The 25450-nt window shown below is 40.7% G+C and overlaps 2 protein-coding genes and 1 long non-coding RNA gene across 4 annotated transcripts; all 3 read right to left on the bottom strand.

Moving 5' to 3' along the window:
* Nucleotides 1–222: 222 nt before the first annotated feature.
* On the bottom strand, nt 223–11633 carry LOC130186856 (uncharacterized). The gene is made up of 15 exons (XM_056404161.1): nt 11535–11633; nt 10977–11102; nt 10547–10634; nt 9813–9935; nt 8687–8833; nt 5596–5647; nt 3953–4123; nt 3450–3623; nt 2923–2970; nt 2125–2247; nt 1316–1383; nt 1172–1205; nt 1035–1071; nt 853–926; nt 223–376 (listed from the first exon to the last, which is right to left on the bottom strand). The coding sequence occupies exons 1-15, from the start codon at nt 11611–11613 to the stop codon at nt 323–325; spliced, it is 1398 nt and encodes a 465-aa protein (XP_056260136.1). The 5' UTR covers nt 11614–11633; the 3' UTR covers nt 223–322.
* Nucleotides 11634–13575: 1942 nt separating this feature from the next.
* On the bottom strand, nt 13576–17071 carry LOC130186691 (uncharacterized). Of its 2 annotated transcripts, none has more exons than XR_008830330.1 (4): nt 16804–17071; nt 16005–16410; nt 14538–14600; nt 13576–14433 (listed from the first exon to the last, which is right to left on the bottom strand). It is a non-coding gene; the product is annotated as an uncharacterized LOC130186691 (long non-coding RNA). The 2 variants fall into 2 exon arrangements; XR_008830331.1 differs by having other exon boundaries at nt 16005–16405.
* Nucleotides 17072–19371: 2300 nt separating this feature from the next.
* ntmt1 (N-terminal Xaa-Pro-Lys N-methyltransferase 1) lies at nt 19372–25122 on the bottom strand. Its single transcript, XM_056404486.1, has 4 exons — nt 25020–25122; nt 22468–22627; nt 21057–21309; nt 19372–20898 (listed from the first exon to the last, which is right to left on the bottom strand). Exons 2-4 carry the CDS (start codon nt 22624–22626, stop codon nt 20642–20644), a joined length of 669 nt encoding a protein of 222 aa, XP_056260461.1. The 5' UTR covers nt 22627; nt 25020–25122; the 3' UTR covers nt 19372–20641.
* Nucleotides 25123–25450: the final 328 nt, after the last annotated feature.

The raw sequence follows: 25450 nt of genomic DNA, 5'->3' as shown, positions 1-25450 counted from the left end.
AAGAACTGGTGAGCAGGTATAAATACAACAAATACTGATCTGATTTAGCTTTTTTCTCTCTACCGCACGAAGTTCAGCTGCAGGTCTGTGGGTTTCACAGCTACATATTAATGTTTGACAAATGTAATTTGGATAAATCAGTTTAATGGCTGTTGCTGTCAGTCTTCTTCTTCTCACTGGTTCATTACAGATATAAAAAAAAAAAACCCAGAGACTCAGCAATGAAGTCTGAAGCTTTTTATTACAGAGAAAGAGTCAGATCCAAGCGTCATAACAGGTTTCACAAGAGCAGAGCGATTCTGGTCAAGCTGGACGCTCGCATTTATAACTCTCTAACTGGAGTTACGTTCAGGTCCCCCTCAATCACTATGAAGCCCTGCACACACAACACAGTATCATCAGTATCAGTATGTTCAGGCAAGGTGTATCCTCTGGTAGATGGAGCTAATATAATCATTTGTATATGACACACATTTGGAACATAATGTAAAGTAGTTGATAGTAATTACTATATCAGTGTTTAATAAAGTAAGAAAAAGGGCAGTGGAGTTTAGTTTTATGTGCAGTAAATAAACTTATTAAGCAACATTATTATATGAGCTAGTATTAGCTAGTACTCTACAGTAAAGTGTCTTTGCCGTCTCCTGGCAGACAGCAGTAACAGTTGAGGTTTTCAGGCTGGGAAACTGTTACTATTTATATCTGAAGAACCAAAGAACTGGTGAAATCAATCAAAAATGATAGTATAGATTATAGCACAGTATATCAAGGTACAGTATATTGAATTCAGTGCAGTATACTTGTAGGACTATTTAGTACAATGTAAGATGCAGCAGCTGTAAACACACTCACGTCATAATAGTTGATCTTTCCCTGAGTGATTTCCACACCTTTAGGTAGAGGGAGGGGTAGTCCATCACTAAACCCTACACACACACACACACACACACACACACACACGCACATAAACTATAGGCTTCAAGTGAATGTACACAGTGAAGTGAGACTGTGTAATTTAGTGTGTTAGCGCTTACACTTAAAGAGGGTTAGGGAACCGCTCCCAATTTTGATCTGAACAGAAACAACACACCACACACTGTTATTTCTCACATCTTCATCGTTCTTATTATTAAGATATGTTTTTAGATACATTACAGCAGCATTTCCTTACCAGAATTCTTGCAACCCAGTTATTAGTTTTACAACTGAAAAAGAAAAGGATTTTCTGAGAGTTAATTCTAATGAAACTGTAGCCTATACAGGACTACACAGAACCATACTGTAGTATAGAGTGTGTGAGTGTGTGTGCTCTTACTCAATGTCTTTAGAGAGAAGAACCAATTTGCTTCCCTTGATATCGATCTGCATGTTAGCCTCACAGCTCTGGAGGAGACAAACGGGAGAGTTTGATCATTTTGTTGCAGAAGAAGAAGACCAAGACATCAGACATTTCATAAACAGAAACAGTCATAAACAGGAGGAAACCTGACGGTTGTGTAAATGGTATATGGACTGTACTAAGATGTTTTCTAGTCTTAAATACCACTTAAAGCACTTTATAATACAAGCCATATTCACCCATTCACCCATCACACCCATACATCTTCATACACTGATGGAACAGGCATCAGGGGTGATTTGGGGTTTAGTTTATTGCTGAAGGACACTTCAACATGTGGACTGGAGGATCCAGGGATCAAAGCATGGACCCTCTGTTTGGTGGACGACCTACTCTACTTCCTAAGGCATAGATCAACTAGAACCATGTGGCTCTGTGATGATTGGCTCACAACCAGAGGTTTTCAAAATCTGACACGGTGATCTACAACTGATCTACAACTTGGAAACTTTAAAAAAGGAGGATTCTCTATGAAGTTCTTCAGACTCTGTTTCTCTGGAGCTTTATTCTGGAGGGACATCTGATATGATGACATCTACAGGAAGTGATGCATCATCCATAAATGTAATAAATTAATAAGTTCACAACAGAAAGGACAGGATGTTAAGTGTGATTTTAAAATAAATTCTATCTGTTCTGTGAGATGGGCAATAAAACACTGCAGCTGGGGATTGTTCAGTTCTGTGTGTGTGTGTGTGTGTGCGTGCGTGCGTGTGTGCGTTTACAATTGCAAGAGGTTTTAGAGCTGGTTTTTCCAGAGACTTGGCTATGGCATTCATGTTGAGAAAGAATCCTCTGGGACTCATGGTGATGTGCGGCGCCTCAGTGAGCTCCAAAGTAACAGCACCCTTCAGTTGTTATAGAAACACAGCATCAGAAGGAACACTAGCAATAACAGTGATGCACACCAGACCTGAAGATCATTTTTAAACACATCATATATGATTTATAAATGTGAACATAGTCATAATGACACCTGGAGCCTGAATGCTGAGTAAACTGTGACCTGCTGTTGTTAACTGCAAACAAAAGGTTTTTTTATTGTTTCAAATATTTTGAATTGAGTTAATTGAGTTGAGTTCTTACATTATCCCAAATGTTTCCATCAATTCTCAAACCAGAGGAATCTGTGATTTTAATCATGGTAACGTTTCATTGGTCGCCTGTCAGTGACATCATATCCTCTATGATCATGTGTCAGTGTGTTTGTCTGACAGAAGCTCAACATTGACTTTTATCTAGTTTTAAGCCACATACACTTTTAACACCTTGGTGGTTTTCAGCTCTATATTTGAACCAGATGAAGGATTTTAGTCGTCGGACGTCTGGATCTGAAGTTATCAGAGAAACAAGCTGAGGAAATGTTAGACAGCTCAGCTCCCAGCTGCTGGAGACGTCCTGTGCTGTGTCACTGAACGAGGGATATATATATATATACATATACATATATATATATATATGCACATTTAAATGTGTTTAAACAGTTGCTATGAAACTGTCTGACATAAATTGTTTCTGCTTACCGCAGGAAGGCTTGCAAGTTCCAGAACAGCATTTATCACTGAGTTCCACTGCAGAGGAGATGATGAGAGGAGGAGCAATGGCAAGTCATTTGACAAAAAAACTAAATGCTTCAGTTTTATCTCAAGCTATAAGTCTAGACAAATGTGGATTAATCTGTGGTTGAAAATAGTCCCCAACAAAGTTGCTGTTCCCTCCCTGGTAAAAACTACAGTGAGCAGGTATAGCTGGCTTTTATTGTGAAGCAGCTACAGGAAGCACAATATATTTTGTCTCAGAGGTCAGCACTGACAGTGATAGTGATGCACACCTCCAACTCTTCAAAAACATAACCAGCTTCTTTGACTGTGTCCTGGTGTTGTGTGGAAACTGGCTGTGTGTGTTTGGCTGCACTGGAAACAGATTCATCAGCTGCTCTGATGCTGGATTTCTGACAAAGCAGATGCTCAAACACTTCTGTAATATGCTGGTACCATGGTAAAAAGGTGAATAAAGGTCCCATTAGCTATTTTTTTTTAGCTTTCCTCACCTTTGGGATGGTGGCGCTAATGGGTCCTGAGTTGTAGAGTGACATGCCGGCACTGTTGAAGACGGACTCAGAGATGCCCACATTAACCATCCGGTCACTTCTGCTGAAAACTGGATTTGTACCTGTCCTTAATGATGCCATGTCCACAGTCCTTCCCTGACCATACACCAAAGCCTGAAACACATAGATCACTTCAGTGTAGTACAGGTTACAAACAGCAGTGGAGGAGGAAGTACTCAAGTACCAACACTACACTGTAAAACTACACCATTACTCAGCACTTAAAAGGTTACTTAAGTAAATCATGAAATGTATGAAAACGGCCAGTGTGAAGATCTGAGGCTGCAGAATCACTAACATCTGTCTACTTGTTGTGAATCTTTCCATTTAGAGACCTGAGGTATGAGAGTGGGGATTTTTTCTGGTGTGCAGGTGGCAGCTTGTGTTCAGGATCATGGTGATCATGGATCACGTGTAGCAGACTGGTTGTGTTTGTTTCTCACTTTGAAAGACACATCAATGCTGCTGGAGGTCACCGTGATGTCTTCGCTCAGAGTGTAGTCGAAGTTGAGGTCGATGTTGTAGTTCTCGCTCTTAAAGTTTTGCACCATGATGAAGTTCCCCAACATGGTGTTGACTTTAGGCACAACATATCTCTGGACCAAAGTACAGAGCTGCAGGCAGACAAACAATCCTGTTGTCAGGTAATCAGCTGTATTTCACTCTCAATGTCAGATACCACTGGGTTTAAAGCAAATCCTGAATCAGATTTTATTACAGATACATTATGAGTTTGTGTTGCCATTTCACCAGATGCTCAGGAGGGTCACCAGATGACTTAGAACTGAATTCTGTGTTTACACCAGGACAGAACGTAAAGGGTCTTTATTTTAATCTTCTGTTGAAAATACTTTCCTCCATCTCCCCTGAAGAACTCTTCACTGGTCTGAGTAACAGATCAGAGGAACACGTTCTTTATCTTTTTACAGTGTAAACCAGCACACCATGGAGAGTCAGGATTTAGTGGTCCATAGGAAAGCCACATGGACTCATCTGTTTCTGTTCATTTTTAATTCTTGCTCTTTAAGTGGTGCTTGAGGTAGAATTAGTGATAATGTTTCATAAAAAAATTCAGAAAATCAAACTAAACTGACACAGATCCATTAAACAACCAACATGGTGTTGCAACTAGAACAGACAGCCAAAATATCAAACTTTCCTGGTTTGATATTTTCAGGGTCATTTCTGTGTCTGTTGTTTATGTCCAGCAGTGACAGACTGACGTTCACACTAGATGAGGAAACTCACAAAGTGTCACTGCTTCATTTATTAATGAGAGTCTCAGTTACCTTTGTTGAACCGACCTCCACTTATTATAAAGCTGTAGATCAGGGGTCGACGAGTCAGTTTTTCTAATCCATTAGACAGCGGCCAGAACACAACTGAAGTCTAATTTAAGATACTGATAAAAATGCAACTTGAATGGACTTTGTTACTGTTCACATATGTGAAGCTGCGGCCAACAGTCACAGATAGATGTGGGTGATAATATTGATAATATTATGGTTAATCGCAACCCGTGATCTTTGTAATGATCTGCACTCTGTTTCTGCTGATTTTATTGTGAAAGTCCTGACCGGAAGTTTCGATTCCTGTCTTTCTGTCAATTTGACGCTTCTTTCAGATGTTTCTCCGCTCGCTGCTGCTCTTCACCCACGATGCTGTTCACCGGCCAATCACACTTTTTGCTTTGTTAACATGGAGTATCCATTTGTACAGCGCTGTTATTTATTTATGAGCTGTTATATGCAAGTATTTTAAACTGAAAGACCAGTGGCTGCTGGCGAGCTAGCCCCAGCTAACACCGCCTCTGGTTGTCACTCTGATCTCCTCAGACACCCTCTCATGATGGTGACGTCATTTTCAATAGGTGGAGCTTTTACACACATTGATCTGTTATCTTGAACATAACCTGACGGTTAGGAGGTCAGCATCAGTTACTATGGTGATTTACCCCGGTAACAAGTGAACCACCGCCGTAGGACTGAAAACCCAGAGTTAAGCCTGAAGCTACCTGATGACATCACACCCTGGTGCAGTCCAGACCTCTGCTTTAGTTTTGTTGAACACTCAAAGTGGAACAAACCTTGCTGATGAGGAATTGATGTAAATATGCTACAGATGTGTCCAAAATAACCCTAAAAACAAACAGCGAAAAATCATATCAGTCAATCACATTCAGATCATTAATACACAATATGATCAGATAAAACATTTTGATGTATCATTACAGAGCCAACAGTCAGTCAAGTAGGTAAAATGAACCCCCACCTTGCTGTGACATTAAAGTGATGAACGCATGAATGCACCAATAATTATAATATATTAATACAAGTACTTTTAGTAACTCAAGTGTATTGCAATGATATTTTTTGTACTGAAATAATAAGATTTAAAATTGTTTCCCCTTGAACCAAACCTTATTTCTTATCTCAGTGATGCTGCTATAGGCCTACACTGCTGGGGACTCCCATGATGCACTGAGCTCATCTCTCCAGGTCTCTCTCTCTCGGTCTCTCTCTCTCTCTCTCTCTCTCTCTCTCTCTCTCTCTCTCGGAGTGCATGCTGGGAGTGAGGTGTTTGAGTGAGTGAACAAGTGACTGATTTTTCTTGGTCTTTCTTTTTGATTAAGTCTCCCTTATCACGCGTTTCAAAAAGGTTCCAGGTACTTTTTCTTCAGGAACTAAAAGGTTCCTGTGGCCCATTGTTGTCTGCGTTTCCACTGCGGCATAAAGTCCCGCAAGATTATGCAAAACTATTACTTGACATTACATTTGTAATGGTTATTTGTCCTCAATTCAATGATCAAAAATCAAAATGTCAAAAACCCTCAAGTACGACAAAATCAAATCAAACGGCCACTGAGACACCTAGGGAATTAATTTATGCAGAAAAAAAAACAAAATCCACTGTCCAAGCAAAAATTAAGTTTCCTCGGTTTATCATTGGCAAACAAACAAACAAAGAACAATGGCATTTGCCGCCTCTCTTGCCCTGGTAAAAAACCATAAACCCTCCCAGGTGCCTGCCTCACCTACACCTGCATACCCTATATGTAGATTCACCTAGTGCGCCTCAGCTACCCAGTACCTTCAAAATAAAAGCATTAATAAGTATTCAAATAATACTAAATGTTATAAGCAAACTAAAGGTGTATTCTTCAAAAATAAATAACAGAAAATAACTAAATAATTAGTAATTAAATATTACAAAAATAACAAATAGCTCCAACAACATTATTCACAGCACTTTGAGGACATAACATGAACGAGAATACCGGACAATTTGCGTCTCGTATATATTAAATAGAGGACGCAGCATCTTATTTTCAAATACGTCATGATCCCTTATTATACGTTTGGGGGTCGAACTAAATTTAGACCCCGGTTCCTGCGGTGAATACTTCAGCAGCAGCCAGAAAAAAAAAGTACACCCCAGAAAAAATCCAAAACTGTGTTTTAAATCAAACCAAAAACCAAAAGTCCCAACCGCAGTGGACATGGATTCGAAATCCGACTCATGGCCCTTTGCTGCCCTTTCTCCCTGGCTTTCCTGTCTGTCTCTCACTTAGCTATCTAAATAAAGGCAAAAATGCCCAAAAAATTAACTAAAAAATAGAAGATTATTTTCCAGATTTAGGTCTTTTTTATTCTTCGGCCACATGAGTCAGAGAGAAGAAGCTGGACTCACAGATCAGGAAGTTTTTAGATTAAAGAAACTTGTGCTGAAAGCAAAAAAACAAATGGGAAAGGCAGCTACGTGTGTTTTAATTATTTAATTTGTTTTTAATCTAGTTTTTAACAGCCCACTCATCATGGATGTTTTTAAACTGTGTTTTAAATGTAAATGAGTTAGAGAGGCAAGAAAAAGAGCTTTTATTTATAAAACGGCTAAAATGAAAAAAAAAGATGTATTTTTCTTACAAGAAAAACACAGTGATTTTACAAATGAAGCAGAATGGAGGAGGGAGTGGGAAGAGTGGAGGAGTGGGCTTCCTCTTCTCCAGGGCTTTTAAACTCACTGGAGGTCCAACACTTCTTTGAGGGGAGGTTGCTTTAAATCAGAGCTCAGTTCGACCAGTTCGACCACCACTTTTAATCAATGTTTATGCTCCAGTTTTTACTTCAAATTCATGATGTTTTAAATGGTTGTGCCTCTGAGGAGTTTTTATTCTTCAGAGAACCATTGATCAACGAGGCCAGACTGGATGTCAGCAGTGATACTACACCCGGCCTGATGGGAGCGCTGATACGGTCTGGGACCCTGACCCTACAACAGCTGGTGGATGCTGTGGGGCCGGCGCTGAGCGATGCCCAGGCTCTCTGCTGCATGGGGCCGCAGTCTGTCCGGGTGGCCCAGAGGATCCTGGGTCTCTGGGTCTGGAGGCTACAAGGTCAGACTGAGCAACAGACCCTCCTCTGTGTGGTCACAGAGACTTGGACAGAATGGACCGGGTCCACAGTGGAGGATTTTACATGGTGCTATTGCCTCTAATGCTTTTATTTCTGTTCTTAATCCTGCTGTTTTAAACAAATGTCCAATCTGTGACCAACGTGACACTGTTTTCCAGTGTAAGAGACTCACTGAGCTCTTCTCTCTTTTAACATTGGTTTTTTTTAGTCTCTTTAACATTGTTTTTAACAGGAGGGTTTTTATCATGGGAGCTGGCTACAAAAAAGACAAAAAAACCAAGTGGCAGCTCCCGAACTTCCTCTCAGGAGAAGCAAAGATAGCGATTTACATTAGCAGGAAGAACAGAATAGAAAACAGAGAAGGGCAGGAGGCCAAGACAGGTAAACCTCAGGGCCAGACTCTGGTTAGAGTTCAGGTTTTATAAACAAACAGGAGATTTAGAGAGTTTTAAAACAGTTTGGTGCCACAAGAAACATCATCTGCTCTGACGAACTGCATTTTGCACAATTTTTAACTTAATAATTTATTTTTAAAAATGTGATTTGCACAAGCACTTTATTTTAAATGAACTGAATGTTTGAGATGATGAATATATAAATGGTGTTTTTGAAAAAATCAAAGAACAAATCTCTTTCTGTCTCTCTCTGTCTGTCTGTCTCTCTCGCTCTCTCTCTCTTGCTCTCTCCCGCCCTCTGATCGTGCAACTGCATGACGCAGATCTGCCACCACAACACTTATTTTTGTCATGTGTAGTCTTGTGTTACCCTGATATCCCATTGGAGCTTGTGGCCAGTTTATCAGCGCTGACTTGACAGTCCGGTAGCTCAACATTCAAACGTCCTTGCTGGGTTCGGATCAGTCTCACTCCAATCGTGGTGCTCACGCCTCTTCCTTCAACGGCAATGGTGTTGCTGCAACAGAAAACAAATCAATTACTTGAGTTTAAATAGTTTCTCCAGTGATCAGTGCATTGAGATGATGAGACTTTAGCTGACGTGACCGTATATCCTCATAATGTGTTAGAGTTGGGTGCCTCAGGTTCACCTGGTAGCACGTACCACATAGGCTGCAGAGGCCACCCTCTCTCTCCCTGACTCTCCCATCTATCTCTCCCTGCGCTATAACAATAATGGCAAAAGAAGAGAAACTTTTCTGTTCTCTCAGGCTGCATCACTCGTAGATTTTTAATTTTATTTTGCTGAAGTCTTTTTTTTAATCATCATTTTTTAAAGATTTTTTATTTTCATTTTATTTGACAGTCGCCACAAAGGTCCCCTGCAGGAATCCAACTATGGATGTTGGGTTTATGAGTCATGTAACCAGAACTGCAGCATGAGTCATGGTCAGAGTTTGACCACTGTCATGTGACCACTTGGCGTGACTGTGGTTCTGGTCAGAGCTGATGAGAAGGATCAGGCACAAGCACTATACTCGCCTGATATTAAAGGGGAGAAAACAATCTGCTTCCATTTCTATTGAAATTTGAGAAAAAATGTGTAAATCATTGTTTTACAGCCAGAGACACTTTTCACATTACATAGAGATAAAATGTGAATTTTTGCAGGGAATATAAATAATAATGATTTTCAAAGATGTAGTTTTAGAAAAATTAAGTCAGAGATTCTTCTGCAGCAACAGAAAACTAATACACCTGCCTTTAAACTGCAGCGGTTAATGTACACTAATGCCACATTTCCTTACCTGATAAATCATGACCGATGAGCATAATATGGTTCATAATCATCTAGACTATTAAAATTACAAGCCAATCAATTTCCGTTGCAGCTGAAGGATTCTCATTACAATGATTTGGTCACCAGCACCGCAGTTTGGCTCCTCAATCATAAACTGTGGAAAATAGTTTAGGAGCATTTGTGTTTTTATACGTACATTTTCCCTTCGATCTGAAGTTCCGCGGTGAAATGCAGGTCCTTGATTTCAAACTGGAGACCAGAATTCTGGACACGAAAAACGACTTGAGCTGGATCCACTGCCAGATTAGTGAATGTCAATCTGAGAGGGTGGAGGGGGTGGAGGGGGTGGGGGGGGGGTGGGGGATGGACAAGGAGAGTATGAGGATGTGATGAAAATCTAAATCATCTTAAAGGTATCATCCTTCAGATTTTCAAATACTGTTTACGGCTTTTTTTTTACCAGTTGCCCCTAAATGTCTTTACTTCCAGTATTCACCTCTATATAGACAAGTTTTCATTGTTAGAGTCCGCCATCAACATTATCTAATGTATGTTTAAACATGTCTCGCCATAATGGTTATCTATGATTTAACAGAACACCAACAAGAAAAAGAAAGAAAATTAAGAATAACATTTTCAAAAATTGAATTAATAAAGATTAAAACAAACAAGCAATTAAGCAAAACAAGAAACATAATAATAATTGTAGGAATAATGTGATGGAAACTCAGAGCTGCCACACAAGAAAAACAGATCAGTATCACATAACGTGAAAAGTTGATTTTTATGACAAGATGTTTTTCAAGTTATTACAACATACAAACATCATGTTATTATAACAATATATCATTCATCACATTATAACATGATAACAAGTATATTGTTTTTTTTTTTTATTGGTGTGGCAGCTCTGAGCTTATGTATTTTTACCCTTTGATGCGGCTTTCAGCATTTCCCCATGTCTGCATAAAGTCTTTGTTAATCAGCTCATCCAAAAACGTCAGACCAAAATCCTTCACTGAAAAGACAGTACAAGTATTTACAGAGACAAATGAAAAGAAAAACCTGAACAATGAGATGAGAAACTGGATGAGAATGTCTGTGTGTGTGTGTGTGTGTGTGTGTGTGTGTGTGTATGAGTGTGTGAATGAGAAGATGAGTTTTGATTAGTTTGTTGTGGTGACATTTAAAGCACTACTGAATGATTTAATATTAAGGTAATGTTGTTATTGTTGAATTCTTGACAGGTACTGTATGTTTCAGATATAAAAGTTTTGTCAGCTTTCTAAATGAAAGTGTTTTAATGTGTATTACTGAAGTACAGTGTTTAATGTGCTTTCAACAGTGTGTGCAGATTTACAAGCAGCCAGTCCTTCGTTTGTGAGTCGCACTTTGATGCCGGTCAGATTGTCGGCAGGGATGAAGGGAAACAGGGAGACCAAGAAGAAGAGGGAAAACAAACAGGAAGTCATCCTGAGCCAAAAACCTGAAACACAAGAAGAAGAGTCGACATCCTGACACATTGAGTGCTAAGAACACATTTAAAAATTCTCTCATATAAAGGTTCAACAAGGAACCTCAAGGTTTTATCTGTCACATGAAAAAACCTTTTACTTCAAAAAGGTCAGTCAGTGGAATGTGGGTTTTTACTAATTTCACTAACTTAACATAAGTAACAAACAACAAAGTTATTAAATGAGGTTGCTTCAGCTGGTTATGAAATGATAGTTTATAAATTTAGGCTAAATGAAGACATGGCCACGTTGCTGTTGGTCAATGTTGGTTTTTAGGTTACCGCAGGAATGCTGTCCATCGTGTTCATTTCCAAAACAGTTAACAGTAAAACAATCAAAGTACTGAAATACAAATGGAAACTTTCATTACTTTATAAAAAAACCTTTTAATGCAGCAACCTTACCTGTGGCAGGTGTGTTTCCGTTTCCAGCTATTATCATCACTTCTTCAAACTCACCACTACTTATACTCGTCTCCCTCATCCCATCTCACTAAATATACATATGGTGCCTGTGTGTGAGCTGCTATCTGTTGAAACATCCAAATTACAACTGTGAGTGTTTATCTCCTCTGACCTTGTGTCAGGTATTAGCATAACGGCAAAGCAGCAAATTACAGAAGTCAGTTAAAACTCAGACAACGTTGAACCTGCTGTCCAACCTACAGGACTGTATTCTTTTGTTTTCTCTCTGCCTCCATCCTTCATGGTCTCCACGTCTCCTCTTTAATTCACTTCCTTGACTGTTCACTCCGGGTCACAGCTAGTGAAATGACCCATCCTCATTATAGTCCACAAGATAATCAGACTCAGAAGACATTAATTCCAGTGTTTACTCTGATTCAGAGACAAGTGTTTGAAATAATGAATGTAAAATCAGGTTTATATGAAGCAATAGGAGGCTCACACACCTTGCTTCAATATAGGTTGTTTTGTCCTTGTTTCGCTGAATCTCTTCAACAAAGGTTCACAGTGCAAAGTTAGAACCCAGAGAACCACGATCAACACATGAATGAGAAATATGTCAAAACAGAACTCTGTTCTAAAGTCATTTTAAAAGTGTGCCAATGACACATTTATTCTCTCACTCAGAATAAATGTATTCTCTCATCCAGAGAATAAAACTGCACCTTTGAGTCTCAAACATTTTACTAAATACACATATGGTGCCTGTGTGTGAGCTGCTATCTGTTGAAACAGCCAAATTACAACTGTGAGTTTTATCTGTCAGGTCTTAGCATATGGCAAAGCAGCAAATTACAGAAGTCATGTAGCCTCCTTTCCAGCACCCTGGCATAAGCTTTCCCCAGGAGGCTGAGCAGTGTGACACCCCAATAATTGCAGCACACCTTCTGGTCCCCTCTTTTGAAGATGGGAACCACCAACCAGGCCTGCCACTCCGCAGGTACTGTCCCCGACCTCCATGTGACATTGAAGAGGTGTGTCAACCATGAAGCCCTACAATGTCCAGTCCCTTCAGCCTCTCGGGGAGAATCTCACCCAGTACTGGCGCCTTACTGTCGAGGAGCTTCTTGACTACCTCAGTGACCTCTGTCATGGATATGGGCAAGGCTTCCCTTGAGTCTTGAGACTCTGCCTCCTCCACAGAAGTCATGTTGGTTGGGTTCAGGACTTCCTCAAAGTTCTCCTTCCACCAGCTGATGATCTCCCCAGTCTGAGTTAGCAGTTCTCCTCCCCTGCTGAAAACAGGTTGGGCTAAGCCCTGCTTCCCCTTTTCTAGGGTTCTGGATAGTTTTGCCAGAACCTCCTTGAGGCCAACCGAAAGTCCTTTTCTATGGCCTCCCTGAACTGGACAACCTGTTTGTCAACTCCTGCCAGCCATATTTACAATGGAGGCTTTGGACATGGCCCACTTGGATTTCACATCCCCAACCTTCCCCAGGATGTGTGAGAAACTGTTCTGGAGAAGAGTTAAAGATCTCCCGAACAGGGGCCTCACTTCAACCTCACTACTCGTTTGGGTTTGCCTGGTCTGTCCGGCCACCACCCCCAACATCTGATCCAACTCACCACCAGGTAGTGATCAGCTGACAACTGTGCACCTCTCTTCACCCAAGTGATGATCATTGATCTTAGACCTAAGGTGTTCTTTTTATGGCCAAACCATGACTAGTACAGAAGTCGAACAACAAAGCACCACTCAGGCTCAGATCAGGCAAGCCGCCAGGTACAGGTACTCCAGTGTGTGAGTATTCCTGGGGTGGGACTAAAAGGCCGCCATTTCTTGAAGCAGTCCCTATGCCCAAGGTCACCAATAAGTGGACTGTGATCCAGATGAGGACCCAGGTGCCGTTCTATACGCAACCAGACCTATTATTTATATTATTTATTTATTTTTTATTTGCATTCATCAGTAAATGAAGTTGTCAGATGAAAAATCGTAGACGTTTGTGTAAAGTATTTATGTGAAATATGAATTTTATTTTCCACTTAAAGTGGCATGTTTGTAATTCAAGACAGAGGACTGAGAGTTTACCTGTACACACAGTACACTCAACAATCGATGACAAAAATTCTACCAGGACCGTGGCCTTATAATGCCAAGACTATAGTAGTTTTACAGGTTAATGCAAACAATGTGTATCAGTCATTCAAAGCTTAACAGTATGTTTGACTCAAACCTTCTGATTTGAGGTCTTACAGATACGCCTCATATCGTCAGTTTACATGGTGCGTGCACGGCAGGCTGGGAAGAAGAATCCACAGACTCATTCCATCATGTGCAGTTAGCAAAATAAGAAATATCTACTCTGAGCCAAGTGGAATCTATACAGGGTTTGAAGATGTAGAAGTAGATGAATCTAATCTAATATTTAACCTGTAGTTCACATTTGAATCCATATAATTAGGAGCATGTGTTGCACAGCTCAAAAAAATACAGTATCATAGAAAAATGTTAATTATTTAAATTGAAAACATTTATACAAACGGTATAAATGTGAAAAATATGAAAATACATAGATGTGTCCATGAAAACACGAGCTTCTTGATTTAAAATTAAAGCTGTGGGTTTGAACATTGCTGGTGTTACTACTTGAAACGTGAAAACTGCTGCGTTTGAAAAATGATCTGTGATCTGGATGTTTCTCTCTTGTGGAGCCATGGTCGTGTTCATGCCTCGGTTTGAACCAGACACACAGGAGAGAACATCAGCCACCATTTCCTTCATGTAACAATAATCTTTCTCAACAGCCGCTGGTCTTGCTCTGAATGTCTTGTGGACTTTGATCCATGACATTTTGAACTTGTGTTCACCAACAATCTCCCCATCTTGATAAACAGCCTTTACAAAAACAGAAATATGGGAAATACATTGAAAATTGATTAATAAGAGGCAACAGTTTGATGTACCAGATGATGCTTACAAAGGGGTGATAATTCACTGACCTGTTCCCTGTTTGCACTGTTGTTATGATCCTGGATACATGGAGTGGTACACCCGAATTTAACCTAAAAAAAACAATATCAGTCAGTCATGTCCTGCCATAAAAAATTACCACATTATATAAAGGTGAAACATTTTGTAAGACTTGTATATTTGAAAATAACTAGTGTTGTGTGGATGCACTTCGTCAGATGATCCAGGTCTTTCAAAAGCCTTCCTTAAAACCTTTGATTTCCATAGCATTAGAGTTTGAAACTTGGGTGCAGCTTACTTTAAAGGTCCACAACCTTTCGTCTCTGCGCATCTAAAAAAGTGTATGTGCAGTATTTGGCCAGGAGAGTCGCACCGGCCATCTCCACAGAGCACAACTTTTGCTTTTTGTGATTTCATGTGAGATAGCACTGCACTCTGCTCTTTTCAATAACACGAAACACAAACTTTTTCCTCAGTGTTGTGTATGTGTCCTCACTTATTGTTTTGAGGTTAATTCATTCATTCAAATTTAGCTAAATGGATGCCACTGAAGAAAAGTGATGCAGCCAAAAGCAGGTTTCCTGCCCCTTTGGTCCCAGTCACAGTAGGCTGAGACTGCCATCTGTAAATGCAGCAGCTGGCACATGTGAGCTCTACAGTCGACTGTGAGCCTTCATTATGCAGCTCTCTCATATCTTCCTTGATGATCAAGTAGCCACACTTTGAGCAGTGCTGAAACAATTGTTTGCCTTTCCTGCATGTCATTCCCCCTCTCTGCCTCCCCATTTTCTGTCTCTCTCCACTATCCTGTCCAATAAAGGCACAAAAAAGCCCAAAAAAAAAAAAAAAAAAAAGAAAGTATCTTGCTTATTATGAACAGCGCAGAGTCTATGCAGTCAGGAAAGACTGAGCAAACATATTGGATGAAACCGTAAAAACATTTTATTCATTATTATCATTTTATTTATTATTTGATGTTCCTCTTCTGCAATCAATTTTGAGTCAGTTGCCAAGATCAGCTACTCAATGCAGCTGCAATGTGAACTATCGTCCTCACATGCAGCCTCTTCCCTCCAACTTTAAAGAGAATTAACTGAGCATTAGATGTGGTGACACAGCAGGAATGCTCACGTCATTTTTTCAAGCCCAAGGCAAGTGTCTTATGGTTGTAATATAGGTGTTCTGTCCCCTGCTGCTGCCACACAGCGCCGTGAATACTGCATCACCATATCAAATGAATTCAAAGCATATGCTGCATCATCATCATTCTCTTATCTATAAAATTATTCATGATACTAAGGGAGGGAACAGGGATGGGAATAAAAATCAGCCTGGACTTTTGGATTGGACTGACCCACCAGAACCATTCTGTCATACCCCGCCTGTCACACAAGAATCATGTAGCAAACAGAAGAGAACAATACCCAACAACACACAAGAATAACCAGCACATTAAACTGGTTGGTACCTTGTTTAACCTGTACCTTGAACCTTACCTTGGTAAATGCTGCACTTGATGGTAACTTGTGCAACTGGCATGGAGTTGGCCTCCAGAGTTGTTTTACACAGCCCCATTGAGTTCTTGATGAAGGCTCTAAGTGTCCTGTTGATGTTGTACATTTCCAAGCATTCCAGTATCCATGTGTGTGGCACTGAGTCGTAGGCTTTCTTGTAGTAAATCCAGGCGATGCACAGATCGGCCTTCCTGGTCTTGCAGTATTGGGCCATGTGCCTATTCATCTTAGCCACCGTGATGCCTGACAGGAGCTGCTATGTTGTACAGAGGAAGGTTATTGGTGGATGGAATCGTGCCCTTCTGGGGGTCCTTCATGATCAGGACCATCCACCCTTGGGTTAAACACTCTGGGTGGGTCCCATCCATCAGCAGTTGGTTCATCTGTGCTGCCAGGCGTTCATGGAGTGCAGTTAGTTACATATATATACATATATATAATACATAATTCCCCTGCTTTTAACTTTTGATCTGTATTCATAAGTTGATGCTGCATCAAGTATGTATATATATATATACTAATAACTAATAATATCTTAATTATTAGCTTTGCTTTATATTCACAATCTTCAAACATATCTGTACTTGTTGTCAAATAGTTGTTTATCTCCACATCAGCATGAAGTCTGTGTTTCCTCTCTGTTAGCTCTCTGAGCTTTTATTGTGAAAACACTGAGACCAGACAGGAAATGAGCCGACAAACCACAGATAATCTCTCTGCAGAGCAGCGGCTTCGGTGACACTAATTTAAAGTTGAATAAAAGAAGAGAAAGTGTCTCCACCTCGATCATGGTGGAGTTCCACAGTCTGGCTCTGAGCGTCAGAGTCGCTGAGTCGTTCATGATGATCAGAGGACTGACGGACGTCACACACTCCGCCCTGCACACACAGTCCTGGCACAACACATTCACCACACTTGAGACACCTTAACATCATCTACAGATACACAGAGGTGAGCTGGTTCTTACTCTGCAGCGCCCCCATGTGTTTTACTGCAATACTGCAACTGTACCAGAGTGTAGTACTTCTTCTGTCCCTGCAGGTGGAGGACACGGGACTGTTTTCACTCTGCTTCTCCTTCTACACCTCCTCCTCCTCCAGACTCCTCCTCCCCCTCTCCGTCAGCTCCTCCTCCTCCTCCAGACCCCCCCGCCTCCCCCCATCTCCTCCATTGACAGCTGAGGGTGCAGAAACAGAAACTCAGTGACAGTTGGACAGGTCGCAGAAGGTCATTTTTATTTTGAAAGGCGTCCATGTGAAGCTGCTCTTGCCATGGTTATCTTGAGGTTGAGTGTGTTGATGATGTTTCCGGGCGGCTTACAGCGAGGCTCTGAGGTGCCAATCACTTGGATCTCTGTGAGGTACAGCAGCCACTTGCTATTGGACACCATTCTCAGCCAAACAAACTCCACCGCCAGGTTGCCTAGGCAACCAAGCAGCTTCCTGTTGATGTGCACCTGACAGAGAAGGTCGTGGGTAACACCTGATCTGTTTCCGCAGCAACAAGAGGTCAGACTGATTTGAGCTAAACCTGGAAGGTGAAGAGCAGCAGACTGCTGATGTCCTCTGTCTTCTTCATGGCCGTCTCTCCGATCACATAACTAGTGAAGGAGGTGGGGCCTGGAGGACCGATTCTGTCAGGACACAATCGACCATTCAGGTCAAAGGTCAGAGGTCAGTATTAAACCTCTCGAGTGACCGACACTGTACTTACAGAGAGAGGGACGTCTGCAGCAAATACTCCACCAACATGGAGACAGAGACCGGAGATAGATCTGACTGTTCGCTGAGACCGGCTGAGACTGAAGACACACAGAGGCACCAGTAAACATCTGTCCAATAAATCACATCTGGAATGTGTGTGTGTGTCAGGTATCTCTCAGTGATGAGGAAGCTGCAGAGGACCTACAGAATGGAGCCAGCTGGAAGCCAAGGTGTGTGGGGACTGGATGACTTCCAGTTCCTGCCCTTCATATGGGGCAGCGCCCAGTTTATAGGTAAGAGCGTTGCTGCAGCAGGTCAGTAAAAATATGAAGCATGACAGAAGTGTCTGTATATGAGGGGGACGTAGAGTCACATGTAGGGATATGATGCTGGTGCCAGAATGGGGAACAGAATAGTCCCTAACCATAGGTGAATGCAGGTTGACGTGAAAGATGCACTGTAACTACACAGAAGTAACGAGGACTGAACAATTCAATGTCTTTATGTCATTTTTTATATAAGAGCCAGCAGAGTCTCAAACTGCAACAGTGACAGTGACAGCGGGGGTGGATTCATAGAAAACTGTCACCAGCAGATTTACTCAGCTGTAACGTAATCAGTTCTGTGAGTCAGCAAAACAAACTCATGGCTGTTGCCTGGTTAATGAGTTTGCTGCATCTGGACATTTATGCTTGGTCAAAGATCTGATCGAGGCAAAATCAATACAATGATTAGTGTGATATTGGTTGGAGATTGTGTTTGTTTATAATTGTAACTGAGATGCAGATCATACTTTAGGACTAATTTCTACAACCCTGAAGAAGATTCCAAAGGATTGACTGTAATCTGTAAACTACAGCAGGCTGCTGTGTAATAATCCACTTGGATCAATTTACACATACAGTAAGGTGAAGATTCATATTAAATAGGTTTCAGACTGGATCTAAAATCATAAAGACAATATGAAAAGGACATCTGTGATGAAATTTAAATGTCATTTTCCATTAGTGCTCACATGATGTAAATTTGTTAAGTATGTTTCAGCCCAGGAGCTGCATCTTCCAGACTGGATTTTTGCATTTCTTTTGGCTTCTCTTCAGATTCTTTTGTTTAGTCAAACTCAATCACTGATAATGACAATGAGAAATTCAATTTCCTTTCAATCTGAGCAAAAATGAGCTAAAATGTAGACGAACATCCAGCCTGTTTTCAGATTCAAACTGCACTGAAAATTAAAAAGGTTTCTTTTCTTTCATTTTCATTCTCATTATGAATTACATTTTTTGTCGACCCCTCCCACTCAGAGAAGGATCTGAACCACACCTGAATCACACTGATATACTGTAGATATTTTTCTGTACATTTACATTCATTGTGTGGCCTTCCTTGTTTTGTCTGGGATTTGAGCTGGTCAGAACATACATGAATTTTACATTTTTAACGTTAATTTTTTCATGTCACGGCCAGTTAGATTTAATGTATCTGTATCTGCAAACGTAAGTAAATGCTAAAACTTTACTGAAGTAGTAAAGACAAAAAGTCACAGATCAGTTAGAGAGGAATGTTTTCAGATAGACTCAGCTGAAACAGGTTTTATACAATATTAAAGATTTCTGCAATAAACAAACGTACGCCACAGAATGACCTCCTCTACATGAGTCTTTATTCAGAGTGGAGTCCAGCTGAAGTAGTTTCGTGTTGTATAATTGTCATGTTCTAAAAAAAAGTTGACTGTGATAATTAGTCATGTGACCCGAGAACTGGAGAAAAGAAAAACACATTGTCTCAGATCGGTGGTTTGTTTTGTTTATGGTTGAGTTTCCCTGAGGTAAAAGTCAGTGAAGAGTCCACTGCTGCTGTCGCTAACTCCCAGTGTCTCTGCTGCTGGACATGATCCACCAACACTCCAGCTGTTGTCCACTGGATACCAGACCAGAGCGTCCTGCTCACAGATCCTGAGACGGATTCTTTTACTCTTCTGTTGTCTCTGAAGCATCAGGTCTATATTTAATGGACATGACGCCTTCTGTTATTGACTTCACAGAACAACTTGTTTTTATCGTTTATGTAAATTCTCCCATGATGGAATTGCTGGAACTAATTTTTCTATTTTCATTTGCCAAATACTTCGGTTTTGTCCATTAAATGTTGAAAATCACTCATCACACTTTCCCAGTCTCCAAAGTCTCTCGATCTGTCCAAAGCCAAAGATGGAGAGAAGCTGGAACAAGCAGACGTCTGCCATATTTGTTTTAAAAATTACTCAATTAACTTATTATCAAAATAGTTGATTCATTTTCTGTTGATTGACCTATCAATCAATCGACTAACTGTGTCAGCTCTATGGTTTTCCTTTTGCTAATATACAGTATTCAGGAAATAAAGGTGAGACAGTGTGTGTGTGTGTGTGTATTATAGTAATTAAACACATCAATCATCAACAAGCTGAAAGTGTGTTTTCATTACATAATAAACAACAATGCAACAGCTCTCAGTGCTGGAAACATGTCTGCTGACTGTGGACATCGGACCATGAATGCAACATGACTGAATCCACATCCATTGGACGACAGGGTTCGGTCACACAAACTGTAAACTGTCTGTAGGAGTGATGCTGCGGTTTGAGTTTCTATTTGCCCGCTGTGACCTCTGACCTGTGAGCCTGGTAGAGATCACACTGAAACAGGAAGTACATGCTTGAATTTATCCATGTTGAATCTTGAATGGGAGATAGAGTGAGTGTTCACAACACAGAGGTGTAGTGTGACTGAACCCTAAGGCCAGAAACGACGACTCAGCAATAAGCACATAGCAGGGCACTGATGCTAACAGTTAGCAACACGCGCTGCACAGATACATCACACTGCAGATCACGTCCAGACAGATCATAAATAGAGAAAGGCCACTTCCTGTCCTCTATCTGAGAGCCAGCGTGTGGACTTGGTAGATCTCCTTAGGGAAGTCCATCTGTTGCTCCTCGTGGACAATGCTCAGACCCGCTCTGCGCACCAGACTGCGTACTATTTCCAGGTCACGGCAGACACTGCTGTCCACCTCGTCGGGGACCACACCCTCGTACGACACATTGTCCTTGATGATGACGAGGCCGTTGGGGCGCAGGGCTTTCTGGCAGCGTTGCAGGAAGTCCACCAGGTGGTCATCTGTCAGGTGGCCTGAGGAGAAAGGGACAAAATGTTAGGTCTTCAGTTATAACCTTTGACCGCGGAGCACTGATCAACTTCACTACCAAGCTGCCATGACTCCACTGATCCAGCAGCAAGGACTTCTGGCCCTCCCTCAGACCTCATGATTACCACTGAGGCAGACTCACCAATGACCCACTGGATCCAGATGACATCATAGCGTCCACTCTCTGGTACAAAATCCTGCAGGCCGCTGCAGAAGTAGTGCCCCACTCTCTTGCTCTCCTCTCCCAGGTAATTCTTAGCTTTGTCCAGGAACTCCTGCGTCACGTCGACCAGGTCCACAGTCCTGAACAGAGGCAGCAGCAAACGCTTGGTGATCCTCCCGATACCGGCCCCACAGTCCAGAGCACAGGTCATCCCCGTCTTCCCCTCCCCCTCCTTCACAGGCAAAAACACAGGAGATCAGCAGATCAGTGGTGAGTAGAAGCTGCTTCAGTCTGGGTAAGAAGCTTTGAAACTGCATATGAACAAAAGTATTGCTATTACTAAAAATATTAATAATAATAATTATAATAATAATAACAATTTTCATTCAAGAATCTAATAGAAAAAGAAGAAAAATCTAATAGTACAATAAAATAAAGTCAAATTAAAGGACAATGAAAATAGACAATAGAAAGACAGTAGATGATAAAATATGTAAATGAAAATAAAAACAGAAAGCAGTAAGAACAGTAAAAGATGAGGGAATTAATTAAAAGCCAAGTTAAATAAATAGGTTTTCAGCTGTCATTTATAAATGTTCACAGAGCATCTCTTATAGCTCTCGTCAGGGTTTTTCATAGTTTTGTCACCCCCCCCCCCAATAGTTTTGAGGGGTGACATGCAGCAAACGGCCACAGGTCAGATTTGAACCAAGGCCACTGCAGTTAGGACTAAGCCTTCATGTTACTTGCTCTACCAGGTGAACCACCATGTAATCTATTAATAAACTTCATAGTTTCACACCCGGATACAAGGGGCAGTTTCCCTGAAATCAGTTCTTCTTCGCTGCTCTAAAACAGCAGCTTACACAGGAAGTTGCTCTGCACAGCTACTGGCACTACAGTGAAATCAGACAATAAAAGAAAGAGTCATGTATCTGCTCATGTTGGACAGGGTTTAGTATAAAACTGTTAAACGTTTGGTATCGGATCAGTACTTAGTATCAGCCGATACACAAGTTCAGGTTTCAGAATTGATACAGAGGAGGAAAGAATGGCATCATCTTTATCAAGCATGTGTGTGGACATGATGATAAACCTGAACTTACATTAATACATCTCTAATTAAAATGATCAGTTGTGCCTGTGACACAATCACAATCATTTGTAATTTCTGAGTTGAATGTTTTGCAAACTGTCTTTTTTTTGTTGACAACAACAGAGTCTTATATAATAATCTAAGGTTTGTCTTCTGTGCTGTTCAACACTTGATTAAAAACTTGTTTCATTTTGTAACTAATTCATCAGATTCATATCTCCGGTTTGGTTTGAGGCCAAGTCAAGTGACATTTGATGAGATATATTCATCATCGGATGGAGAAGAGTTACTTACACCGAGAAACTTCTGCAGGAACGCCTTGGAGCCATTGATATCAATGCTGGAGATGCTGCCGTAACCTCCCAGCATGCCCTCCACTGTGGGGGGAACGTCCTTCCAGTAGCCCTCAGCGTTGGAGTAGAAGCTTGCTTCATTTTGTGCTATGTCACCCATCCTGTCATAGTCCACAGATAACATGGTTCAGTCACAGGACAAACTAATATTCAAGTTAAGTCAAATTTTACTTATATAGCCAACAATCACAAATCACAATAACAATGTGTATAACATTACGACACCCTCTGTCCTCAGACCCTCTAATCAGACACGAAAGAACTCCCTAAAAAACTAAAACTATCACGACTCGGATGATGAAAATACCAGATTGATTGTTTTGGTTTTCCAATATTGTTGGTCAGGTTTACTCAGAGTGTGAACCAGGTGAGGCTGTACACTCACAGACCACACAAACAGAGGCCTTGCTCAATGTGGACAGTGGCTCAGAAAGGAACATGTATAGTCCTATCGTGAAGTACAGCTGACCTGGGGACAGTCCTTCATCACAAAGGTGTTCAGTAGGACTGATCTCAGGCTGCTGTGGTTTCACCAAACTGTTCTCAAACCATTCATGATTCTTGTACATCATGTCCATAAGTGGATGAGCCAGGGTTCTGATGCCCAAAAGCATCTTCAAGCCAAGATGATAGTAAACAATCTGTCTTATGTACCATCTTAAACTAAGAGGTTTTTAGCTTAAAATAAATAGATTAAAAAGGATTAATTTTAAGATGTTAAAAGGCTCTAGAACATTCAGGAAGAACCAACATCTGAATGTTTCAGGTGGAATCTTATTGGCAGCTTGAAGAACAAATTTTATCATGCTCTGTGGAGTTTTCTTGTAAACAAGCAAAAGTTATGTTTACATTCAGTGCTCCTCACCAAAAACTATATATATTACCGTAAACATTTCAAAACCTGTATTTCCTTCCTTTGAAAGCCAATTTAAATTTTTTTTTTTTTTAATGATTTCTTTACATCCATGTTCATTAGCTCGCTGTCTTCTTCTTCTGTACCTTTGTTGACAAACTACATTTCTTAGGACCTTTCCCAGTGTCAATCAGTGCAGTAGCTTATCTTAGTTTATACACTGTGTGTTCATAAAATGACCCAGGTAATGTATCTGATGTTAACTGCTGCACTGTGGAGCAACAAAGGTGTAGTATTTAGCATGGTACATCAAAACACTGCAAAATGCTATGGACATAATCTTGGCAATAATCTGAATGGTGGTGTTTGTTTTCAGCTACAAGTCCTTTATATATTTGGGTTAAACCGGGATTTCTTTTGTAAACATGTCATAATATAACATTGGATTCAATCAGTATATATAGATTTATATTGATTTCTCTTCTAAAACCACTTTGTAAATATATTTTTGGCACTTTGTTAAGTACTGACTATTGTTGACTTGTAACAGACTCGTGTGGAGCTTATTTAATTATTCCTATTGTAAGTCAGATCACAAATGTACCCGGTGTCTCTGTAGTTTTTAAGCTACTTATTGTTTCATGTGAACTGAGGGGCAGTGCTCAGACTGCATTCAGCTTTGTGAAGGTTGTGTCTAAAAAAAGATGTATAATCAATGTCCACATGTCAGCAATGTCTTTAGTGGATGGGAGGTCTACCTCCTGCTCAGAATTTAAGACACGCACACGCACTCACACAGACACACACACACACAGACACACACACACACACACACACACAGACACACAGACACACACACACACACACACAGACAGACACACACACACACACACACACACACACACACACACACACACACACACACACACACACACACACACACACATTCCAGTGGCATCCAAATCTCGCTTCACTTGGAGGTAGTTCAGCTGTCAGTGCCCGTTTTGTGACCAGGGCAAAGAGACTGAGGATAGAAACACACGTCCAAAAGTAGGACACGCTGGGACACACTAGCTGTGTTCACAAACACACCATTACACGGTCTCCGTTTGTGCACGCGCAGAAATAAAGATAGAGATAATACATGTGTCCTCAAGTTAACCCATTCAAATAATATGAGCTTGTTAGAACAATATGAGTCATTAAATGTGTTTTAGACGCATTAATAAAAAATGTGAAATGACACCTTTAGTAATAAGTCCGCTATAGCTGCGTCACGACCATTAAATGTCACTGCTAGAGTGAATAATTGTAAATTCAGCTGAACCTTTGAAATATGAGACATTTGCTACATTGTACAGCAGCTAATTATGACACATGTATATTATCAGCAAGAAACTTTACACATTATTGTAGTTTCCCATCACACAGAACCACACTAAACCGATAAGAACTATAAAGGATTTTCCATTAAAACTGCTCATTACAATGTAAATGATGCTAATCCGGCCCTGCACGTGCTGCAATAGACAGTAGTAGCCGACCAGCTGGTCAGCCTCCACGAGCTCAGATTCCCGCGTAAAAGAATAACTCCGGTGACTCTAAACGTAATTAAAGTTATTATTTAAAATAACACTAACCTCGTCTCGAGTCACACCGGCTCCTACACCCCCCTTCTCCCCACACACGCCCGGTCCCACTGTCCGAGCTTCGGCTTTCTATTTGAGACCGAGGCGCCTCATGGAGAACGTCATTTCCTTATTTGGTTCCTGGGAGAAGCGGTGACAGTAGCGCCCCTATTGGCTGATTATATCATATACACATATAATCATATATTTTCTTGGTTACTTAAGGATCAACACAAAATATGGAAAATAATATTTTTTAATCAATCCATCTTTTTTTTTTTTCAAATTTTACATTCATAAATATATATTTGCTCAAATAAAACCTCACTTTCATGGCGCTGTATCTGTATTGTCATTCTCACAACTCTTAATGCAGTTCTCAAACCAGTTCATCATTTGCATAATCTACACACAAATCCAAAAAATGCACACAAAATGCAAAG

This window comes from Seriola aureovittata, chromosome 18 (assembly GCF_021018895.1).
Source record: "Seriola aureovittata isolate HTS-2021-v1 ecotype China chromosome 18, ASM2101889v1, whole genome shotgun sequence".
Classification (NCBI taxonomy): domain Eukaryota; kingdom Metazoa; phylum Chordata; class Actinopteri; order Carangiformes; family Carangidae; genus Seriola; species Seriola aureovittata.
This window is presented reverse-complemented; position numbering and strand designations above follow the sequence as displayed.

Coding starts and splice junctions, on each gene's coding strand:
- LOC130186856 (XM_056404161.1), bottom strand. CDS start 11,613: ATGAGGGAGACGAGTATAAGTAGTGGTGAGTTTGAAGAAGTGATGATA. Junction 2,248..2,922: donor AACTTGCAAGCCTTCCTGCG/GTAAGCAGAAAC, acceptor TAACAACTGAAG/GGTGCTGTTACTTTGGAGCT. Junction 1,072..1,171: donor ACTGGGTTGCAAGAATTCTG/GTAAGGAAATGC, acceptor GTTTCTGTTCAG/ATCAAAATTGGGAGCGGTTC.
- ntmt1 (XM_056404486.1), bottom strand. CDS start 22,626: ATGGGTGACATAGCACAAAATGAAGCAAGCTTCTACTCCAACGCTGAG. Junction 21,310..22,467: donor TCCTGCAGAAGTTTCTCGGT/GTAAGTAACTCT, acceptor TTGCCTGTGAAG/GAGGGGGAGGGGAAGACGGG. Junction 20,899..21,056: donor CTGGATCCAGTGGGTCATTG/GTGAGTCTGCCT, acceptor CTTTCTCCTCAG/GCCACCTGACAGATGACCAC.